Source organism: Colletotrichum graminicola (genome assembly GCF_000149035.1).
Source record: "Colletotrichum graminicola M1.001 genomic scaffold supercont1.2, whole genome shotgun sequence".
NCBI classification, from domain to species: Eukaryota; Fungi; Ascomycota; class Sordariomycetes; order Glomerellales; family Glomerellaceae; genus Colletotrichum; species Colletotrichum graminicola.
In genome coordinates, this window is record NW_007361006.1 from 791,108 (window position 1) to 811,888 (window position 20,781).

Consider the following 20,781-nt stretch of genomic DNA (forward strand, 5'->3'; position numbering starts at 1 on the left):
AGCAGTGTGTTCATATCACGAACCTGTTGCTCTTCTTCTAAATCATATCACTGAACGGCCTCTGCGAGATATTAGTGAAGAATAGGAAGAAACCCTACACTCCTCGAGTCGTCTTATTCCATAGCGTGGCCGTCGAGTTTCTGTATCCACTAGTGAGACAATCACTGTGAGACACCATGTCTTTTACTTCGATTCCGATTCTTGACTTCGCCTTGGCGCAGGACCCCAAGACAAAACCCCAGTTCCTCGAAGACCTCCGCCAGGCACTCATGGAAGTCGGCTTCTTATATCTCAAGAATGTCGGCATCCCCGATGATCTGTTTCAGAGAGTCATCATGCAAGGCAAGGCCTTCTTTGACATCCCGACTGAGGAAAAGTACCGTAAGCTCCTTATTCGGGGATGAACCCGAGTTGAATTAGACTAACGGCTATTCGCAGAATGAAGATTGAGATGAAGAACGCCAAGTCTTTCTTGGGATACTCTCAACTCTCGGCCGAGATCACGGCAGGCAAGATAGACCACCGGGAACAGATCGATCTCTCTACGGAGCATCCAATACCGGGGCCCAACGATCCGCTCTGTATGATACTGTCCCCTAAATATGATTCAATATGAGCTTTTAATAATCGATTATATAACAATATTACAGATTACAACCTTCTGGCTCCGAACCAGTGGCCCTCCGAAGCCGTTATCCCCGGCTTCCGTGCCACCTTTACCGAGTACATGGACCACATGGGCAAGGTCTCCATCGCCTTCACCTCCCTAATCGCCGAGGCCATCAAGCTCCCGCCCTCCGCCTTCTCCAAATACTTTGACGCCAACCAGCAGCACAAGCTCAAGGTCGTAAAGTATCCAGATCTGCATGAGCTCGGCATCACCGACCCGGCCGCCCAGGGCCAGGGCGTTGGCCCGCACAAGGATAGCATGCTAAGCAGCTACCTACTGCAGGCAAGCCACCACCGCGGGCTGCAGGTGCAGAACGTTCGTGGCGAATGGATCGACGCGCCGCCGGTCGAGGGGACGCTGGTGGTGGCCATCGGACAGGGCTTGGAGGCGCTCACGCAGGATGTGTGCGTGTCGACGACGCACCGCGTGCTGAGCCCGCCCGCCGGGCAGGGGGCGCGGTTCTCGATCCCGTTCTTCCAGGGGGTGAAGGGAGATGCGGAGTTCGAGGACCTGGAGACCGTGGGCGTCGGGCAGGTGCCGGAGGAAATCAAGGAGCAGAGGAGGGCGGTGCTGGAGAAAAACGGCGGAGCGAGGCTGGACGACGTCGAGTTTACATTCCGGAAGGGCGGGGTCGCGAAGACGCTTGGCGAGGCGACGTTGAGGAATCGGGTCAAGAGTCACCCAGATGTCGGGGAGCGGTGGTATCCGGACATTTTGGCTGCAATCAGGGAGGAACAGGCGAGGGCCACCGCAGCGGCAACAGAAGGGAGCGAGAGAGGGGTTCCTGCGGTGTCTTCGACTGCGGTGCCAGCTCATTAAGAGGCGGGTGTCCGCCCCTTGTGTAGCTAGACAGCACAGCTTCACCCGAAGCCTTGCGAGGGCGAGCTGGCATCCAGCCGCCGAGTCCTCCATGTTCCTGAAAATGGAGACTGTAGCGCACAAAGCGGCCTAGTTGACGTGTGGAGGCCATGGTACGAACGATCGATATGAAGTGGCTCAAGGTGAGGGCTCTGTAATCGAACAACAAGTGTCACGTACAAACTCATAACGAATGGGTACTTATAGGCTCGTTCTGTATTCCAGTATTAAAGAGAGCAATATTCCAATGTTACGCCTTTCGCTGAATGCCCCGACTCGACTCGACCTACCACGCCTCCCCCCGGGTCCGCGTGCCGCTGATTTTTGCCACAACTCCTCGCCACACTGCTCACGAAAACTCCACCGTATCTCAAAGGACGAATTTTCTCCCCATTATGCGGCAACGAAAGAGGGAAAGCAGTCGGGGAGTCCCTTGCTGTGCTTGTTCTCGGCATGCTCGGTCAGACTAGGCGATGATTGTACCGTTAGTATTGCACTAGATTGTCTAGAAAGGGGCGATACAACTTACGCGGGTGCCTTGGTGGTCTTGAGGAAGGTGGCCTTGCAGATCTGGCACTGAATGTCCTTTGCTGCGGCGTTCTGTGTACGGGATGGTTAGCGACGGTCGTTCAGAATGCGATGCAGTCTGGACGAGAAGTCAGTGACTTACCACCTTGAGCTGGGAGCCCTTGGGCTTCGCGTCCTTGGCGTTGCGATCACGCTTCTGCTGAGCCTTTGCGCCCTGTAATCCGAGTTGTCAGCATTGGCCCGCCCCTCAATTTGGTTTCCACCGGACCCTGATCGGCGGTGGGGTGAAGGAAGTGCAGAGTGTGATTGACATACGTTGCCCATCTTGAATGTCTTGTTGAGTAGAACCGAAGTGTGTATATGGTGTGTGAAGACGGTTGTTGATATGCGCAAGAGTCGGAAGTGTTCGTGAGATTTGGGAGGAGGGAAAATAGAACCGGTCTAAAGCGGGCGCAGACTGACAACTTTTTCCCTCCCCTCCCCTCTCCTCCAATGACCCCGTAGCTGCTCTTGCATGGATCTGCATTCCAGACTGTCTTGGGCACGGGCCCTCCGGGCTTCTAGTGGCTGCCTCCACCGAGGGGACGTTTCTTTACCAACACCGACATGACAACCAAAACCTAAGCCCGGAGGCCGGATTTTACTGGTTTCCGGGCTGGAGCCGGCCGTTTCATCCTATCCTTTTCCTTTCCTTTCACATGTCTGGCGTTCGCCCGGCCTTGTTCCGTTTCGCGGACCCATATTTCGTGATAGAGGGTGCAGCTTCCACACGTTCAAGGATTCGATACTTGGCTCTTCTCTGCATGTAGCTTTCCGCACCTAGAACGCGTCGCAGCATCATCATCGAGGCGCACGCTTGCCTGTACAAGAGCTAGTTCGTCTTCCAAACGTCCTTCAGCCAACGTTAGCCACCACAAGTATCTGTCAGAGCTTGTTTCCATTGCAATTCTCAACTTGCAAGGAAGTAAGTTCAAGCACACAAGCAGCCATCGCCCAGAGCATTTGTCCTTCGACGACGCGTAGCAGCATGGCTAGTGCTAAGTCTGCCTCTCCAGACAACATGTCCTGCGAAGAGTTCCGACAGCTGCTTGCCAATTATGATCTTCTTATCGATTCCATCTCAACCTCCAAAGGTGGTAAGTAGGCCCTTGGTCGCGGCCTCCCCTCATCTCCAAGATGCCGTCGGCAAAGTACCTGACAATCCCCGTGTAGCCAAGGCGGGCCAGAAGACCCTGCAAGAACTTGATCAGTTTCGTTTTGTTGACGCCCCGGCCCTCTTTTCGCAGGATGGGCCGAAACGAGCCATGAATCATGACGATGTCAAATGTCTCGTTGACTGGAAGCTGTGAGTGCATAAACTCCCCTCTATACCGTTGTCCCCGTTGGTATGACACGCGGGGCTTCGGTTCAGACCATCCGTTGCAGCGTTGCGTTGAAAGTGCTTGATTCCCAGGCCACATACTGTTCGTTGCTTTCGTGACTGGAACGACATCGATTGCTCAAACTTTATTGTTACAGTCGTCACGGGAAATTTCGCCCGACGCTCATGAAACTCGTGTCATCGAACGACTCCTCCGCTGTCGAGGACACCGTTAAGAAAGCCATCGACAACTACCGAGACATGGCTGACCTTTCAGCTGCGCTGAATATCTTAACCAAAATGAAGGGCATTGGCCCTGCCACTGCCTCGCTTATCCTCGCAGTTCACTATCCTCAAAAAGTCCTTTTCTTCTCAGACGAAGCATATTACTGGCTGTGCAATAAGGGTCAAAAGGCTTCACTCAAGTACAGCATGAAGGATTATGAGCATCTCGACTCTCAGGCCAGTAAGCTCCTGAAAAGACTTGGTGTCGGGGCAATGGAGGTCGAGAAAGTGGCCTATGTACTCCTCAAACAAGAGGGTTCTATTCCGAAGCCTACCCCAGACTCCCCTTCAACTTCCGTTAAGACTACGTCGAAGCCCAAGCAGTCAGCGCCAGTAAAAAAGAGGAAGAGTGTCGAAGACTCTCTGGAAGACAAGGTTCCACTCAGACGATCAAAGCGCGGGAAGGTGGCACCATGAGCTTATTTCGGTCAGGTGTTCGGACGGTGGAATTTAGGCCCGTCCTAAACACGGTGGATGGCCCATACCGACCGGGACAAGAAAATCCAATCCAGATCAACGGGTCTGTCGGAATGAACCCGATTTGGATGCATCTACAGCCCCAAGGGTTGATGGTTTCATCGCGTACCGAATCCATGGCTACAACGGACTCGGGCCTCGAAATCTTTTTAGTCTTTTTTTATGATTACTCACTTCCGGTCTCCGAACTTTCCCCTATTGGTCATGGAGCGAGGAAAGGATCGGACGGGGCCCGTTGCGGCACAGCGGCCAGTATGTGGCGTCGTCAGCGAGAAGTCGTGACCTCCACCACTGAGCCGCGGCGACCCGACCTTTTCCCGGGCCATTTGGACCCCGGGAGCCAGTCGGCGGCGGGCCCCGATGCCATCACTCCGGTAACATTTGCACGACGAACACGCGACACCAAGGGTACTGCGAGTACGACGTTGTACTCTGCAGTCATTTTCTGTGCATCATGAACGACGATGTGTTTGGAGATCAATATGACCAGGACGGGGATGATCCCTTGCTTCCGCCACCCCCATCAATGCCTGACGACCTGTTCTCTCAGCTTCTCTCACCTTTTGACACCCCCAGTCTGCTTTGGTCTCAGTCCTTCCCAATTGCTCTGGACAACCATCCAAGAGGCTTTATGCGTGCCGACGAAATCTTCACAGAGAACGGTGGGCCAATCCCACTCCCGCCGAGGTTCGCTCAGATCAAACGGAGTCTCGTCGCGGGCAAGGAGTATGCAATACTGCAGTCGTGGGAGCGCCTGCTGGTCGCCCTCCGCGCCGAGATCGCCGTCATCGCCGTCATCAAGTCTGACATCATTCCTACCATTGACTTCTCCGAGCTGCAGGACCACTCCCGGGTGTCCGAATTCGCCGCCAAGCTCCGGCGTCGAGGTGGTGCCGTCATCCGCAATGTCGTACCGGCCGCTGAAGCCCATGCTTGGCGGGAGGAGACGGAGGCTTACCTCTCCGAGAATCCGCATACCAAGGGCTGGCCGACACGCGACCCTCACCTCTTTGGCATCTACTGGTCTCCGGCACAAATCAAGGGTCGTGCCCATCCCAATGTCCTCGCCGCCCAGCGGTTCTTGATGGGCCTGTGGCGGTCCCGGGATCCAAACGCCCCCGTGGTGGTCGATAACCCCGTCGCATACGCTGACCGTCTAAGGATACGTACCCCGGGAGACGAGACATGGCATCTAAACGCCCACGTCGATGGCGGCAGCGTGGAACGTTGGGAGAGCGACGGCTATGGGAACGCTGGAACGTATCAGCGGATCTGGGACGGACGGTGGGAGGACTACGACCCTTGGGACAGCAGCACCCGACTTAAGGTCACTTCGGACCTTTACAACGGAGCAGGCTCATGCAGCATGTTCCGCATGTTTCAGGGCTGGCTGTCCATGTCCGACATCGATCCAGCCGACGGCACCCTTCTGCTCTGCCCCATGCTCCAGCTCGCCACAGCCTATTTCCTGCTACGCCCCTTCTTCTCCCCTCATAATTCCTCGCCGACCGCTCCAAACTTTCTTGCACGTGAAAACTGGACATTGGACTTCGCTCAGACGAGTATCATCCAGGGCGCCGTTCCGTCGTACACGCAAGAACTTAACTCAGTGCTTCACCCGCACCTGCAGCTCGACAAGTCTCTTGTGCGGATTCCAACTGTTCGACCAGGTGACTACGTTGTCTGGCACCCGGACATGGTGTACGGCGTCGACAGGGTGCCTCCGTCGGCGGCGGCTGCGACGATCATGTATATCCCGGCCTGTCCCCTGACGCAGACTAACGCGCTTTACCTCGCCCGCCAGCGGAAGGCGTTCCTCCTCGGCCAGCCGAGCCCGGACTTTGGGGGCGGTAAAGGGGAGACGACGCATATGGGTCGGCCAGGCGTGCAGGAGGTCAGCGATGCCGGCGGGGAGGACGGACTCAGGGCCATGGGCTTGTTGCCGTGGGGGGATAAGGAGGGGAGGAATCCGATCGCGAAGGCGCTTGTAGGAATGGCGAATGCGATCTTATTCCCTGGGAGCTATGATATGGTCTGATGGGGACGGAAAGGAGAAGGACGCAAGGCGTTTAGGTTGGTACTTCTGTGTGCTTTGGGGGACGCCCGGTGCTCTCTGGGTCTTTTTCGCCTGGGTAAAAGAAGGAAAAGAAACAGGATATGGCAAAATCGACAAAAGGTCTTGGCTAGGCTAGTACTTTACTCACAGTTACTTTTGCCGTTCTGGGAGTTCCCCTTATATCGCGATAGCTACCCCGAACGAAGGGCGAGGTCTGTCGGGTAGTTTTGGTATGTAATTGCCTCCTATCATGGTGTCGGATAGCATAGGATGTATGTATCAACTCGAATTAGCAACCACTCCCAAGGACTGGCCACTGGTTTCCTGAAAACTTTTCCTAGCAACGACTTACATTCGCAAGGTTGCTAATGAACTATAGCGGGAATCGTCCGACTCGAAGGTATCAGGTAGAAAACACGAGCTCATATTGATACTCGATTAATTCCACTGGTGTAATCCGAGCCGTTTTCCGTCCTGCCTATTGGGTGGGGTATACTTCAGCATCAACTGTTCCTGCCACATTCGTTTGTTCAATCAATTATATCAATACCATGGACAAAAGTGGTTTATGTGTATCGGCAGACTACCCGAGAAACCCTCAGACCATCTTTGAAGCATGATATTGAGCAAGAGATGTCACAAAGAGGAGGCCAAATGGGTGCTTGATGGCTCTGATGACAACGAAGTCACTACCATGGAAAAGCATATTTATAGCCTTAAATACCAGAAGGCCCTAGCGGCCCAGCAAAGAATTCAATATTGAGGGAGATGAAGCCTTCCATGGATATGTGAGAAAGGTCCGAGGTCTCTCCCTCCCTGTTTCAGTCATAGACACCGAGAGCCTTTCTTCACCAAAACTAAGTGTTCTGCATTCGGAAGCCGGGAGCGAAGAGTGAGGTTGGTATCCTAATCTTTTAGAGTAAAAATACCCACCGGACTTCCTTCATATTTCCACTGCCAATCTTGTCTAACTTACCGCCATTACTATTTGCTGGACACACGGTGAACATATGTACAAACGTAGTCCTCCGGCTGTCCGTCGATGCGGCAAACTTCTTTATTGTATACCCCTCCTCGATCGAGTTGTCGAAAGCCAGTCAGAAAGAGATCATGAAGTTGAAACCATCGAATCGACGCTCGATGCACTTCCCAAGCTATCCGCCAACTTACATCCACAACACGATGCGGCAGAGATGAAGCCCCGCCCCATGAGCGTTGGGTGTTGAAGCCGCCATGGCGACATTGCTCAAGTAGAGCGCCGATTCCAATTCGGAATACATTTTCAGGACTGTTGTGCTTCAATCTATCACCGAGAGGGCATTGAGAATTGTCATTCAGACGCTGGACCATAGACGCGCAGACCTCCTAGCACGTAGTGGTAAGGGGCGAAGCACCATCGGCGGTAGCTTGGAGGTGCCAAGGTGCTCACAGCATGACAGTGAACAATTTGCACGCTGCAGCTAAAACTACACGTTGAGACGAGTGTCGGAGTGAGCATGAAGGTCCGTGACAGTTGCGGACCATGGCGGTCTCTAGGAACCGTTCAAGTTGATTGATTGATTAACGAATATTGAACGATGTCGAACTATGCATGTCTAATTCGCTATGTTTGAGCCATAATGAAATATAATTAATACATATATATCTCTCCCTCTTTATATCTATCTATACGTGATCTGGCCCTAGGTGTGTGTGTGTGTGTGTTTTGCTTACACGTTTTCTAGTATTATTTGTCACCTATTATTATCCATCACCTATTATTATCTATCTATGATTTGATTTGCTTGCCATTAGGTAAGAATCAGGGGCAAACATCATTCATTCATTATTCCTTCCATTAGTTGATTATTTTGTTTGATAGTTTCCTGCCAGACAACACGACTTACATATAACTAAAGTGAGTGAGTGAGTAACGGACAAAAAATGCAAAAGTTCCGAAACCGAGAATCGAACTCGGGGCTATGCCTAGCCTCTCAATCATGAGAGGGCATCATGTTGGCCACTACACCATATCGGATGCTAGTGCACAGGCGGAATAATAAATGGCCCAAGAACCAACACCAGGGTAATTGGATACTCCACCAGTTCTAGCGCAGACTCATCCCTCCACGACCAGGCCACCCCCCTCCGAACATCAGGGGTGACATCCGACTGAACCCCTTCCGGACGTGACCTATGCGGAGCGAGTCATGGCACCGGCTTCGCTCCGATGCATCCGTGCTAGTTCCCAATTCCCCGGTGGGTTGGCCTTTCTGCCGTTGGTTGATGGTCTTGCCTGCCGCTACGGATGGACCTGGCACCGGCCGGTCTCGCAGGTAGGCGAGGCACCCGAGTCGCTGGATGGGCAGCAATTACCCACTGCCTTGGCACCACTACAGCGCTTCCATTGGGTCCTCGGAGATGCAAGTGTGGTACTACTTGAGTGTGTGGGTATGAATGACGTAGAATGGATCTTACATGTTGTGGTTCGTCGAGAATTGGAGAGGGAGGGTGGGCTTGTTAATAGGGTTAAGTGGTGGAGGACTCCAGATGTAGATGGTACATCCGGCGTCCAACGCCGGTTGGTACACAGTACTTTGGTCTTCGCCATTGCCTGTTTCGGCTCCTTGCTTCTTCAGGCCCTTGTCTGATCATGATCTGAACTTGGGAATGCCGTCCTCCGATCTTTGCGATACCGATATCCAGCCGAGGCACGTATCGAGGTGCACTCGCTGATGCAACGTGCGAGGTCGCAAAGACGGCTAGATCGTTACGAGAGCTCTGATAACCATCTACCCAGTCCAGTTCTCCGTTGTCGTTCGTCGGACTCGCCAAGGTTGATTGGCAGGAGTATGACGCAAAACAGTCATTATATCTGGGGCTCCATGTCAATCAAACTGATGGGCAATATATCCGGTGATGGCCCATCCACGTGTATGGCCAGGCCCTGTCCATCGACAACTGCAACACTCCCCTGGTTTTGGCAGGAAATTGCCAGAACTGAATCATGGCCCCTCCACCTGAGATATGGGTTGTCTTGGTGGTAAGGGGTCTTGTGAAATGCCTGGCACATCTCGGAACGCGTACCCTTGAACAGTCACCGTTTCTGAAAAAGAGTTGACAATCATAACGGTGGTCAAAAGCTGGATGAACCAAAAGAGTATGTGAATCGCACGATGCCAACTTCCTTGATTGTCCCTGAACTAGTCGCGCATGCCTTGGCGTCATAGCATGCCTTGGCGTCATACCATCTTTACAGGTTAGACTTCCCCCTTCTTATCTTACTTTTGCGTTATTTGGGCTAGTCAGTGAAACCCAATCTGCGGCAACAGTCGCACCATTCAGATTACCTAGAAAGGGATGTAAATATTGTTTGTGGGGTTTGTGTAACCCGTCAAGTTGGAATGTCATTGTTGAAGATATGTGAAGGACTCCGCCGGCAGAAACGAAGGAGCTTGTTGCGGAGCCCCGCCTTACGCACACCTGCCTAAACTTGTGGGACTTGACGGCCAAAGGTGAATCCCCAGCGTAGCAGCAGTAGTTCTCGCGCGCGAAGCGTGTCGAAAATGCCATTACTTCCCAATGCTTACCAAAGCCCGCAAAGAAAAGAAAGATACGTGGGAAAGCCGATGTGATGACATATGGGCGGTGTTCAGGCGGGGTTCACTTCGGACAAAAGTAGGTTAATTAGCCTCGGGGGTTGCGATTCATTCGAAGTGCAACGAAGAGAGAGGGTCAGTCACTGACATAGACGCCGTGATGTAGCAGTCGTATCTGTCGAAGCCCAAACCCTGACTCATGGCTTGGTTGTTCACGCGACTGAGCACCGTCTCATCAACGAGCAAGGGGACGAGAGACGATATAGAGAACACCAGAAAGGCTATAGGCACGAGAACTAGGCCACGCCAGCTCGTCACTAGACGGGGAACGGTCAAGGACCCAAGTGATCAGATCAAGTGGCGCTGAGCTCTTCTTGTCTTTGACCTTCCCTAACGTCTCAAGGTATCAAGAATCCATTGGAGCCTACCGTTGGAGCCACGTCGGTGCTTCTGCGTCCGTGTATAGTCATCGCCTTTTCGCAGCCAGACACTGGCGGCTCCATGCTCAAGAGCATAGGTCAATTGCTCGTACAAGGCACACGCAGACGTCTATTCAACGTCTCGGCGGAATAGGCCGTTGTCATGTTATTAGATATCAGTCTGGGTCAGGACCATGGCGTATTGGGCTACATGCAAATTCGCGAGATGATGCCCTCGGGCGAGTCTCTTGAGCGTGGCTTGAGGGTTGGTGACGTTTTGGGGATGTCTCTCGGCCGCATCCCTATGTAGAACGATGTCTTGGCGCACCAGCGTATGTTTGTTTGTGTGGATTTCCGCGTTGTGGGGAGGTTGTGAGGTCAGAGTTCAAGCTGGCGACAGACAGTCACTCTGGACGAGGAGGATCTGAATGCGTGAGAGGGTTACGCTCCCTTAGTGTACCTAGAGACGGCGTGTTTTCAAGGTCTTCTTCAGTCAAAGTCGTTGGGATTCTGCTCTTCTGTTCCAAACACAACAACATTGAATCCACTCACACAAGCACCGAGTATAGCACGAGGTTGTACGACTCGGTATGACCTTACACACGAGTGACATGATTGATGTCGGATACCAGCAGTCTGGAATCAGACACGTACAGCTGAGCAAACATCGGGCTGCTTGCGCACGCACCCAACTAATCACACCGTTCGTCGCTCACCAGCACCAGCGGCGATGGCAAATCAGGCAAGGTGTCAATGCAGGTGCTGGCGGTGGTCCGTGGTGAGCTTCGGCAAAGGCAATCCCGTACTCCGTAACGAGACTTGTAATACACGGGCTGGAACTAGGGTACCAAATGACGCGGTGGTGGTCTAGCCAATGGCGCGCAAGGAGCCGGCATCATGCTCCAGTAAGGTGAGTGCCAACCTAGGCACCGTAGCCACTCGTCAGATCCGACATCTGCTGACTTTGGAGCTAACGGGAATAGGTATCGCGGTTACTATATAAGGTATAGTGTGGCCCGCTGAACTAGTCCTATAATAGAAGGCGGTCAATACCTAGCGAAAGACGTCTAGCAACCATAACAAGCCTGCTTGCTAGCCTTTTGCCTTTCTCACACTTCCTACCTAATTTGCTTCTAATATACATGACAAACCCCTACTTTTGCCACCACTAGATCCCTGTTTCTGCCAGTAAATCATACTCCTTACGGCGGCCGCGATACCCCTTCCCGTTAGCCCAAGAACTAGCAGATATCGGATCTGACGAGTGGCTACGGTACCTCGCTCCTAAACTATAGAGGTAGGTACCTACCTTGCTGTGTAGATACTAGTGAGCTGGCATGGGGCACCGCGCCTGACTGCACTAACAAGACCCCGTCACCGAAGGCGTGCCCTGCCTTACCCGAACGCACCTTACCCTGCCCGGGGACCTGGGCTGGCTTCGCTGGTCTTCCTGTTCCGGTTCGCTTGCCTTGCCTTGCCTCGCTTTGCTTGACCCTGAAGCGGAGCCAGTAATGACCACCGCCTTCCAAGCCCCGACAAGCTGGACAGAGCTGTGACCTGTGCTCTCTCCAAGGTGGACGGGTTCTCATTTTGCGGCTGGGCTTAGGCTCCGATTCTCCAGCATTCTGCAACCACCTACCTATCCGGACAGACGACCACCACAAACACCAACCGCCGCCAATCGCTGGGTCGTCCTAACTACAACCTCGTCGTGTACCCAACTCCTCTCACGACTCACGCCCGACGCCCGCCCCGCCCCAAACACGGCTCTCGAGACAACCTTACCCGGGCAATTGGCCTGCCAACCCCCCCCCCCCCCCCCCTCCTCTGCCCTCGCCATTCAACTTCCTCTCCCTCGCAACCGCAGCCGCAATCGCCCCCCTTAAACCAACCCCCGGGCATTCATCCACGTCCTCGCGAGAGGGGGGCAATGACCATCGCCCCGCCGAACCATGGCTGATTCGGCCAGGTCTCCGGACAAAATCCCCCGGCCCCCCCTCAAGTCCAAGGCCGTCCGCTCTAACAAGATATCCGGTCCCTCGCCCGGCGGTCCGCCGCGCCCCTCACCACCTCCGCCTGTCGCTGGCCTGCCTGACGATCTCGAAGACCTCAGCGACCGTGACATCGACCACCGTCGTGTCCCCTCCGCCCCCGGCGGCACCCTCCCCCGTTCTCACACGTCCGGCCACCTCCCGTCCAAGAGTCAGGACCGTCGCCGCAAACCCTCCGAGCTATCCATTCGCCAGCGCTCCCAATCGGCCTCGCAAACACAAGCAGTACAAGTACAGCCACCTTCCCGTACTGCTCTCACGACTTCTAGCACTCCCAAGCCACCGCCGCCTTCCTTCCGACCCAACAACACTGCCAGCGATGCCACAACCCTGAATAGTAACGATGGCTCTGAGTCCACCGGCGGCCACGGCTCCGACCGTGATAGCCGCCGCCCGATTGCCATGCGCTCAACGTCCGCAATAGCCGGCAAGCACTCACTCCCTTTCTCATCGTCCTCGACACGACAGCCCTCCATTGCGACCTCTTCATCCCGATCTGCCCCAAAGGGCCAGTATACCCCCTTCCCGCCTCTTCAGGACCCCAAGACAGCGCCAGATGTACCCCCGGCTCCTTCATCAGGCATGTACTGGTCTCGCGCGCCCGTCTCGGGTGCTCCTCACACGTCGCTCCGTGCTCATACGACAACGTTGGTTGGCTCCAATATATTTGTGTTCGGAGGGTGCGACTCGCGTGCTTGTTTCAACGAGCTCTATGTCTTTGACGCCGATGCTTTTTACTGGTCTGTACCACATGTCACGGGCGAGATCCCTGTTCCGCTGCGCGCAATGACATGCACCGCCGTGGGCAAGAAACTCGTGATATTTGGTGGCGGCGATGGGCCTGCGTACTACAATGACATATACGTTCTCGACACGACCAACTTCCGCTGGCACCGACCCAAGATCACAGGCGAACGTGTTCCCTCGAAACGCCGGGCCCATACGGCTTGCCTGTATAAGAACGGGATCTACATCTTTGGAGGTGGCGATGGCGTGCGTGCTCTGAATGATGTCTGGAGGCTTGACGTCAGCGACATGAACAAGATGTCGTGGAAGCTCGTCTCCGGACCAGAGCGGATCCCGCCTCCCGGGGTCCGGGAAACCCGCCCGAAACCCCGCGGGTATCACACCGCCAATATGGTAGGCAGCAAGCTCATCATCTTTGGCGGCTCCGATGGCGGCGAGTGCTTCAACGACGTGTGGGTCTACGACGTCGACGCCCACATCTGGAAGGCAGTCTCTATCCCGCAAACCTTCCGTCGCCTGTCCCACACAGCCACCCTCGTGGGCTCCTATCTGTTCGTCATTGGCGGCCACGATGGCAACGAATACTCTAATGATGTGCTTCTGCTGAACCTCGTCACCATGACTTGGGATCGCCGGCGTGTCTACGGGCTGCCGCCTAGTGGCAGGGGTTATCACGGCACCGTGTTGTATGACAGCCGTCTGTTTGTCATCGGCGGCTTCGACGGCAGCGAGGTGTTTAGCGATGTTTGGATGTTGGAGTTGGCCGTGCATGCATATTATTCCCAAATTAGCCACTTCACCATCGAGGTTTGAGGCCTATCACTCCGTTATTATTGCGTTTCTTGTTATCTTGTGTTACCTCCTTATTTTTTCCTTTTTTTTCTTTCTTTGTTATTGTGAAAGTGTTCTCAAGATCTGCTCAACTTGTATCGTTAAACCTCAACAACCCCCCCCCCCCCCCCCCCACCATCTTCTTAGCTACAGTACTTATGCTTGATGACGGAACGGCTTCATAAAACCCCGATTGGCGACAGGCAGGCAGGCAGGCAGGCATGTATTTTCCCTCTTAAATAAAGTCACAATTCGAAACCGCCATCTGTCACTGTTTATCATGTGTGACGTGGCGGATCCGTAACCTCGTAAGATCTCGCGGAGTCAGCGTAGGATTGTTGTGTCTACTGAGCCGGATCGACTGCCTTGACTGACTCGCGTATTGACACTGTCCCCCCCACGTGCTTGGGTAGATTGAGATTGTATGTACGTCACTAGTCGAGGGTGTGAGGGGGTAGCGTCTCGGTGATCGTCCTAGGGTCGATTACGTGCAGTTGGAGACTTGGAGATTGGAGATTTGGAGCAAACTGCGAGCCTTTCCTCAGAAGGCCTCGGAGAGGGAGAGATAGAAGGAAGGGGGTGAGGGGTGGTGTGCGCGTTCGCGGAGGATTGTGTGGCGGGGGAGTGACATATTCCGATTCTTGCGAGCCAAGCATACGGTGTGTGCGTGTCACACTCTAATTTGTAAACGAGGACGACGGCAGATGCGGGCCATGCATAGGAACGAGTCAATTCGGCAGTGTCAAGGAAAGCTAGTGAGAAATGTTAGTTGTCGTCTGTAGGTGTGGGTGTAACCCAACCTAGCCAAGTTGCCGAAGCAAAATCGATTCCTCGCACGCCTTGACATTGAAATAAACATGAGACATATCTCTCTTGCCAGACACTATCTGTGTGAGGAGGATGCTTCGTGATTAATGGAGAATTTGTATTCAATGGATCGTCTAGACGCTCATCATCGCCTGATAAGTTAGGCCATGGTATGCTCATCAGTCCGTCTAAGAAAGCAACTTTCGCTCGCTTGCTTCGGCACTCATATCATTGAACAGTTGTGACTGGTTGGTCTTGACGCCCACACACTCTCTCCCCAAGCCAGACAAATAAATAACGCCAGTAATGCATCCAGCCAGCCAACCGCAAGCCGCTCTCCTCTAACTCCCAGGAGAAGAAATGCGCTTTTTCGAAAGCCTCTAACTATTTGTAGGACATAAGAGATGACGTAGAGGGGTAAATAACTTGGAAAATGTTACAGAAAACCACCACCCTCCCCCCTGGGAAGTAAGGTGGGTGAGGGCGCTCGAGGGTTGCAAGGTATAGGTAGGTGGGGTAGGTGAACACGTTTACTTGTGTTCGCCAGCCTTGCGAGCGGCGATGCGGCGCTCCTCGGCAGCAACCATGTCTGTGGATATCGAGTCAGTTTAGAGCTTTTCAGATAAGGAGCAGGCCGGATGCATTTCGGAAGCAGGGGGCGTAGCTTACCCTTCCACAGGTCCTGACCCTCGTATTCCTCCTTGTGAATCTTCTTCTGGATGAGGTGCTTGTGCTCCGGGTCCTCGGGATCGATAATCATAACCGTCTCCCAGCGGCCGGCGCCCTGCTTGGCGTCCTTCATCTCCAAGGCGGCGGTGACGACGAGCATGGCGACGGCGAGGGCCTGGGCGTAGACACGAGCCTGGACGAGCTTCTGGGGGCCGGTGAGGTACTTGTCGCGGCCGACGATGGAGAGGGCGACGCCCATGGAGGCGAGCCAGGAGCCGAAGACGATGGAGTAGCGGTTCTCGCGACCCCACTCCTTGAGTTTCTGCAGTGTTGGCTCGTTGGCCTTGGCCTCGGCGACGGCGCGCGCGGTCGCGTCTTTGTAGCCGTACATCGGGTCTTTTTCCTTGCCGAAGCGGATCGATTCGCGGTCGGCATGGACGATGGCGCCGAAGGTGGCGGACGAGGTGACGAGGAAGGAGCGGAAGGGCAGGGTGAGCTGACGGAACGCCGGGTAGCGCCTGGATGCGAAGAGGACGCCTCCGAGGCCGGCACCGAAGCCGACAGTGCCGCCGATGAGGCCGGCCTTGACGACGACGCTGTAGTGCTCGGCCTCCTCTTCTTTGCTGAGGACCTTCATGGTTGGGATTTGTGGCGCGGAATTCCGGCGTATCGTATCAGAGGGTATGCAAGGTAATAGCCCTGCCTTTTTGGGAGTAGTAAAAAGTATGAGAAAAAGAAGAGATGTGACGTGAAGCTGCAACAGAGTCGGGTTAGGTGCGCAGCCTTGTGGTTTTGGTGTCGTCGGGAATTGGAGCGGCGGTCGTGGGGTAAATGGTATCGTACGATGTGCCCAGTGACTAGTGACGAATGGATGACGGTTAGGGGGGGCGAGTTCTTAGCTAAATGTATAAGATAGCTTGCCGTTGGTGCTCGCGTGTGCAGCGATGAGAGGCTTGGTGGTCTGGTGCTAGATAGGTATCTCGGGGATCTGAATTGCTAATTAAATGGCAGGTTCGGGCTTATCCGGATTAAAACAGATGGAATGGGGTTCGCCGAAGGTGATGACAGAGATGCGAACGGCGATTGAAAACCTGGAGGAATTCGGCATGGGCGAAAAAGTCAGTCGTATCGGGACCCAGAATCGTGCCATGAGGTCGTCGTCGCTAATGTACGGCATGATGTAATCGACACATGCTGCCCGGTCCTGGCCGGCCTCGCTCAGCGCCTCACGGCCACAGCCCAGCGGTCTTCTAGCGGTCTTCCAGCGGCCTTTGAGCGGCTTTCACAAGAGGCTGATGGCGGAAATTTCTCGGCGTTTGACTGAGCAGCTGGAAATTCGCTGAGTCAGCTGTGCAAAGACCCGGGCTAGGTCGGCTCCGACTGGTTCAGCATCTCGCCTCCAGCTCAAGAGCTACTAATGTCGTTCGCTGGTCTGACCACTTTGGCTCAGTTCCTATTTTCGCCGTTTGCCCTCAGCCCCAGTCGGTTAGGTAAGTCGTAGTCGCTTCAAACACCGAAAACCCGTGCTCCCCGAAGCCTTCAAACAGCCCTGAGAATACGCCCTGATAAGTAATCATTCACATGGGGACAGACATCCTAGATTGCCGACCTATGCCCAGAGTGCTTAATGACCGAAGCACCCCCCCCCTCCTCTGGGTTTGGGTTACCGCCGCATCCAGGGCGAGTCTCCCCGAGTTGGTGAATGGCCAACAGGTCTGAGCAGCCAAGGGAAGCTTCGTTGTTGGCGAGCGAACGGCTCCTCTTCACCGGCAGTGGCCGAAAGCCGCACTTCGCGGCGCACTTCGTTATCCGCGCATCGTCACAACACAACCATCTAGAGGTCTGTTCGTTGCGTGTGGCCAGGATGACGGAAGTGGCCTGATGCTCTAGTCTGGGCCGTCTCTGGTCTTCTGGCACCACTCTCTCGTCCTGCGATCCTCTGCACTCCGATTTGCGCGCCAGAGGATCTCCGTGAAGTGTGCTGTTTGCTGTTAAAGATGTTGCAACAAGTTCGAGATATTGACTTGCTATTTGTTGCTGCGCCTGGAATGAGCGAACCTCGTTCCCTTGCGGGCGGCCGCGTGAATAGTCACATGGGATTCGGGTTCGACATTGTCTGGCGGGGACTGCGGCAACTGCAGAAAATTTCCGACATCGTCTTGGCATGGGTCAATGTTGCCTGCACCAGCCGTGTGCGGCATATTGCAACGAAGGGGCCAGATCTACCCCGCCGTTTCGGCATCATCTCCGTGAAGAGCACGATGAGAACGACGCTTGGGGGTGTCTGTGATTGGGCTCTACTTTACAAGCCCGACTGATGTAGACGTAGAATATTCCAACTTGGCGATGGTTAAATAAACACCCGAAGGCGGCGAACGGAAGTCATCTCCTTACTGCGTACTGCCCCCTCCCCCCGAGGAACACGAAATAACCCAACCCCAAAGCCTCCAACGTGTCTACCATAGGCCAACTTGTGTCGAGTTTCGAGTCCCTTTGCGTTTCAGAGCTTCTAGATGCTCAGGGTCCAAGTCATGCAGTCCACCGACCATCACAATCCACATAGCTTCCACCCGATCCAGGGTCCTCACTATTATGCGCTGCATACAAATATGCATTTGTGGCCCAGGATCCTCACCGCTGGTTGGATGATGGGGGGTTGCGTGGTACCAAGGCTGCGTGCATAAATGCCATTTGATATCGTGGACAAGGCCTAAGTTCTTTGCGAAGAAGATTAGTGAAGACTCATTTTCACGCGGTATCCGTAGTGGAAAGGTGAAGGAGGGGGGCGACTCCGTTACACCTTGTTCTTCAGCCCGAACCGTCTTCTGGAAGCCTTCCACAATCCTTGCTATACTAGGACCAACCAGGGCCCTCTAGGTACGCGCACCCGTCCTGCCATGTGTGGCCTCAGCCCGCCTCGAGAGGGCCGAGTTACCTCAACCGCCGCCTGGTAGTGTTCGTACCTGCAGACAACCAGAGTCTCGATTTCTAGACCTCCCGAGGCTGTTTTCTCTTTGAATAGGTACGCCTTCCTTCGTAGGCCTTGTTGTTTCGTGCGCCTCCCCAGAGCTCAAGGCTGACCCTTCAACAAGCAGCCCTCTATATGCACATTCATTCGTCCGAACAGCTGGCCCTTGGTTCCACAATAGGGCTCTCTATGTGTGTAGGTATGATTCATGCCTTATGCACCATCAAGTATCCGTACCTAGTGGTGCGTAGACTTGGCCCCACGTTATTGAGCCGACATCAGAAAAGCCCACCGCCCAATGCATTCCGAAGCGCGATCCTGGGTCAACCCAGTCCGAAGCTCTCATATGGGCAGGCGCCGAGTCATTTGCATGGACCCGGCCCGGTGTTGACGACACACTTGTCACGTTGTATTACGTACCAACCTAGTCACTCTGGGTTTGTTGCCAATAGGTCATCTTGACGAATCCCGAATTGGGCAAGTGCATGTTCCGCCCTGCTCATTCGCCGACGACAGCTAAGCATGTCCGATGAAGATCGCCGAGTCCAAAGGCAATCCCAAATTGTGTGTACACACAATCGACCCGTGACTTCTGTGAAGTAATTGCCATAAAAGACTTGGCGTCCAATTATGGGTGATGGACAACCTGGCGGCGCCTAGCGAAGATACAGACAGAGAGGGTGGAGTTTCAAGGCCCACGAGGCTCAACAGCAGTGACGCACGGCACCGGGCTTCAATGCAACAATGTCTTACCCAGAGAGGAGAAATGGACGCCACCTCGTGTGCGGATATCCACAGGTGGGCCCGTGAGAGTGATGGATAGTTTACCATGCAGTATCGAGATTGCGGCATTTCGGGCGGAACGCCGCTGGGGTTTCTGGCCCTCCTTACAATCTTCGAGCGGCGGGCATACGCCGATATTGCAGTCGCCGTCGCCGTCTCCGCGATCTCGGCCGAGCGGTGAAACACAAGAAGGGGCTGGGACATCACATGGCAGGGACAGATAGGCGATGAAGCACGACTTGGAAGCGTAGTGCATGGGTTAGAGAGCGAAGTGCAAATCCAAGACGGCATAAATATCCAATTTCAAGAGCCGGTTCTAGCAAAGGCTATTCCCATGTTCATCGGCTTACGCACGCCGATAGGGCGGAAGTAATTCGAATGGAACCATCGGGGAAGTTGTATGAAGGGCATTGGCCAACTGCACATTATGAACCAGCATCGTGCCTCGGTGACATCCAAACAACGAGCCTAGGTTCTATGGGATGGGACGGGGAGTTTGCGTATCCAGAGAAAACTACCGCGTGTACAGATACTCTGTACCGCGCATCGTATCAAGCTACCTAGGTATGTAAGACTCTACCTATGTAAGACCCTCTACCGTGGTAGGTACGAATAAGGCGCCCGTGAGATGTGTTACACACCGCCTTTGTTTTCGAGCGCAGCGTGGTATTGAGAGGTCCATCACTGGCTCGCCGTATCCGTACACTAACCAGAAATATTGCCGAAATTGGAGTTCCGTCTTTCGGCACATATTAAGAAATGATAGTAAGCGGCGTGTCCATGTGGCTACGGCTTCTGCGTGTCCAACCCAAACGCTAGGATCGTGCCCCTGAACAGCAAAGTGTCAAGCGCCTGGCGCAGCACACCCATGCGACGGTCAATTCATCCGGAGCGGGAGCGAACGCTGGGAAACGTAGCAGGGTTGCACGGCGAGCGTTAGGCTTGTTTTAGCTGTCGCCTCTGGCAAGGATACCGGAGTGAGGCATGGGGCTGGCGTCCCGGGGCTGGGCTTGGCTACGTCTTTGGGGGGTGCCGTTGTTGAAACTGTCATTCGTCGGGTCCAGGATGGACCGGCATCGTTACTGGGGGTATTCGCTGCATCATGCTCCTAGCGTTCCGCTACCTCCACCATAAGGTTGAGGGTAAATCGAGACAAATGCCAGCCAGACCCCGAAGCCAAACATTAGGACCATACCCATACCACCTTGCCGCTGGCAGAGAGAATGAAGAGACCCTGGCTCTGCCACGATTTTTTTCCCTTTCTTGGTCCAGATGTTCCCACTAGACTCTCAGGACAACCTGCCCGACACGCTTTGCATCCCCTCAGCTGTCATCATCTGCGACCAGGCCAGCCGGTCTGACCCGGAAATTTTCTCCACTGGGCGATGATGAGAGATCAGAGCTGACCTGACGACTTTATCGAGGAAGCGGTGGCTGGCGCGCTTCCGAACCGCCTTTGTGTATTTTCTGTCTCGAGACATGCCGCAGACTCGGTCGCTTCAAGGTACCCTGGTTATCCATGTTCCATTTGGCGTGTCACCCCGATATCTGGAATGTGTCTTCTTCGTTGCTCTCGTCGGCGGTTAACCGCCAACGATGACGAAGATGGGCTGGGGGCCGACGTATGCTAGAGACTTACTATGTAGACATGGTGTACTCCGTATGGGGTGGCCAAACAGGCTTGCCCCCAGCAA

The 20,781-nt window shown here is 54.3% G+C and overlaps 6 protein-coding genes and 1 non-coding gene across 7 annotated transcripts; 4 read left to right on the top strand and 3 right to left on the bottom strand.

Annotated features, from left to right (window-relative positions):
* Window positions 1–176: 176 nt before the first annotated feature.
* On the top strand, window positions 177–1,489 carry GLRG_00694 (2OG-Fe(II) oxygenase superfamily protein; the record flags this gene model as incomplete). The annotated part of the gene is made up of 3 exons (XM_008091379.1): window positions 177–376; window positions 439–581; window positions 651–1,489. 3 exons carry the CDS (start codon window positions 177–179, stop codon window positions 1,487–1,489), a joined length of 1,182 nt encoding a protein of 393 aa, XP_008089570.1.
* Window positions 1,490–1,921: 432 nt separating this feature from the next.
* GLRG_00695 (uncharacterized protein) lies at window positions 1,922–2,380 on the bottom strand (the record flags this gene model as incomplete). Its single annotated transcript, XM_008091380.1, has 4 exons — window positions 1,922–1,994; window positions 2,058–2,128; window positions 2,199–2,270; window positions 2,372–2,380. 4 exons carry the CDS (start codon window positions 2,378–2,380, stop codon window positions 1,922–1,924), a joined length of 225 nt encoding a protein of 74 aa, XP_008089571.1.
* Window positions 2,381–3,116: 736 nt separating this feature from the next.
* Window positions 3,117–4,118, top strand: GLRG_00696 (uncharacterized protein; the record flags this gene model as incomplete). Its single annotated transcript, XM_008091381.1, has 3 exons — window positions 3,117–3,192; window positions 3,269–3,401; window positions 3,575–4,118. The coding sequence occupies 3 exons, from the start codon at window positions 3,117–3,119 to the stop codon at window positions 4,116–4,118; spliced, it is 753 nt and encodes a 250-aa protein (XP_008089572.1).
* A 586-nt stretch (window positions 4,119–4,704) lies between these two features.
* GLRG_00697 (uncharacterized protein) lies at window positions 4,705–6,216 on the top strand (the record flags this gene model as incomplete). Its single annotated transcript, XM_008091382.1, has 1 exon — window positions 4,705–6,216. One exon carries the CDS (start codon window positions 4,705–4,707, stop codon window positions 6,214–6,216), a length of 1,512 nt encoding a protein of 503 aa, XP_008089573.1.
* Window positions 6,217–8,166: 1,950 nt separating this feature from the next.
* Window positions 8,167–8,251, bottom strand: GLRG_13020. The gene has a single exon. It is a non-coding gene; the product is annotated as a tRNA-Glu (tRNA).
* A 3,932-nt stretch (window positions 8,252–12,183) lies between these two features.
* Window positions 12,184–13,842, top strand: GLRG_00698 (kelch domain-containing protein; the record flags this gene model as incomplete). The annotated part of the gene is made up of 1 exon (XM_008091383.1): window positions 12,184–13,842. One exon carries the CDS (start codon window positions 12,184–12,186, stop codon window positions 13,840–13,842), a length of 1,659 nt encoding a protein of 552 aa, XP_008089574.1.
* A 1,355-nt stretch (window positions 13,843–15,197) lies between these two features.
* Window positions 15,198–15,973, bottom strand: GLRG_00699 (uncharacterized protein; the record flags this gene model as incomplete). Its single annotated transcript, XM_008091384.1, has 2 exons — window positions 15,198–15,256; window positions 15,337–15,973. 2 exons carry the CDS (start codon window positions 15,971–15,973, stop codon window positions 15,198–15,200), a joined length of 696 nt encoding a protein of 231 aa, XP_008089575.1.
* Window positions 15,974–20,781: the final 4,808 nt, after the last annotated feature.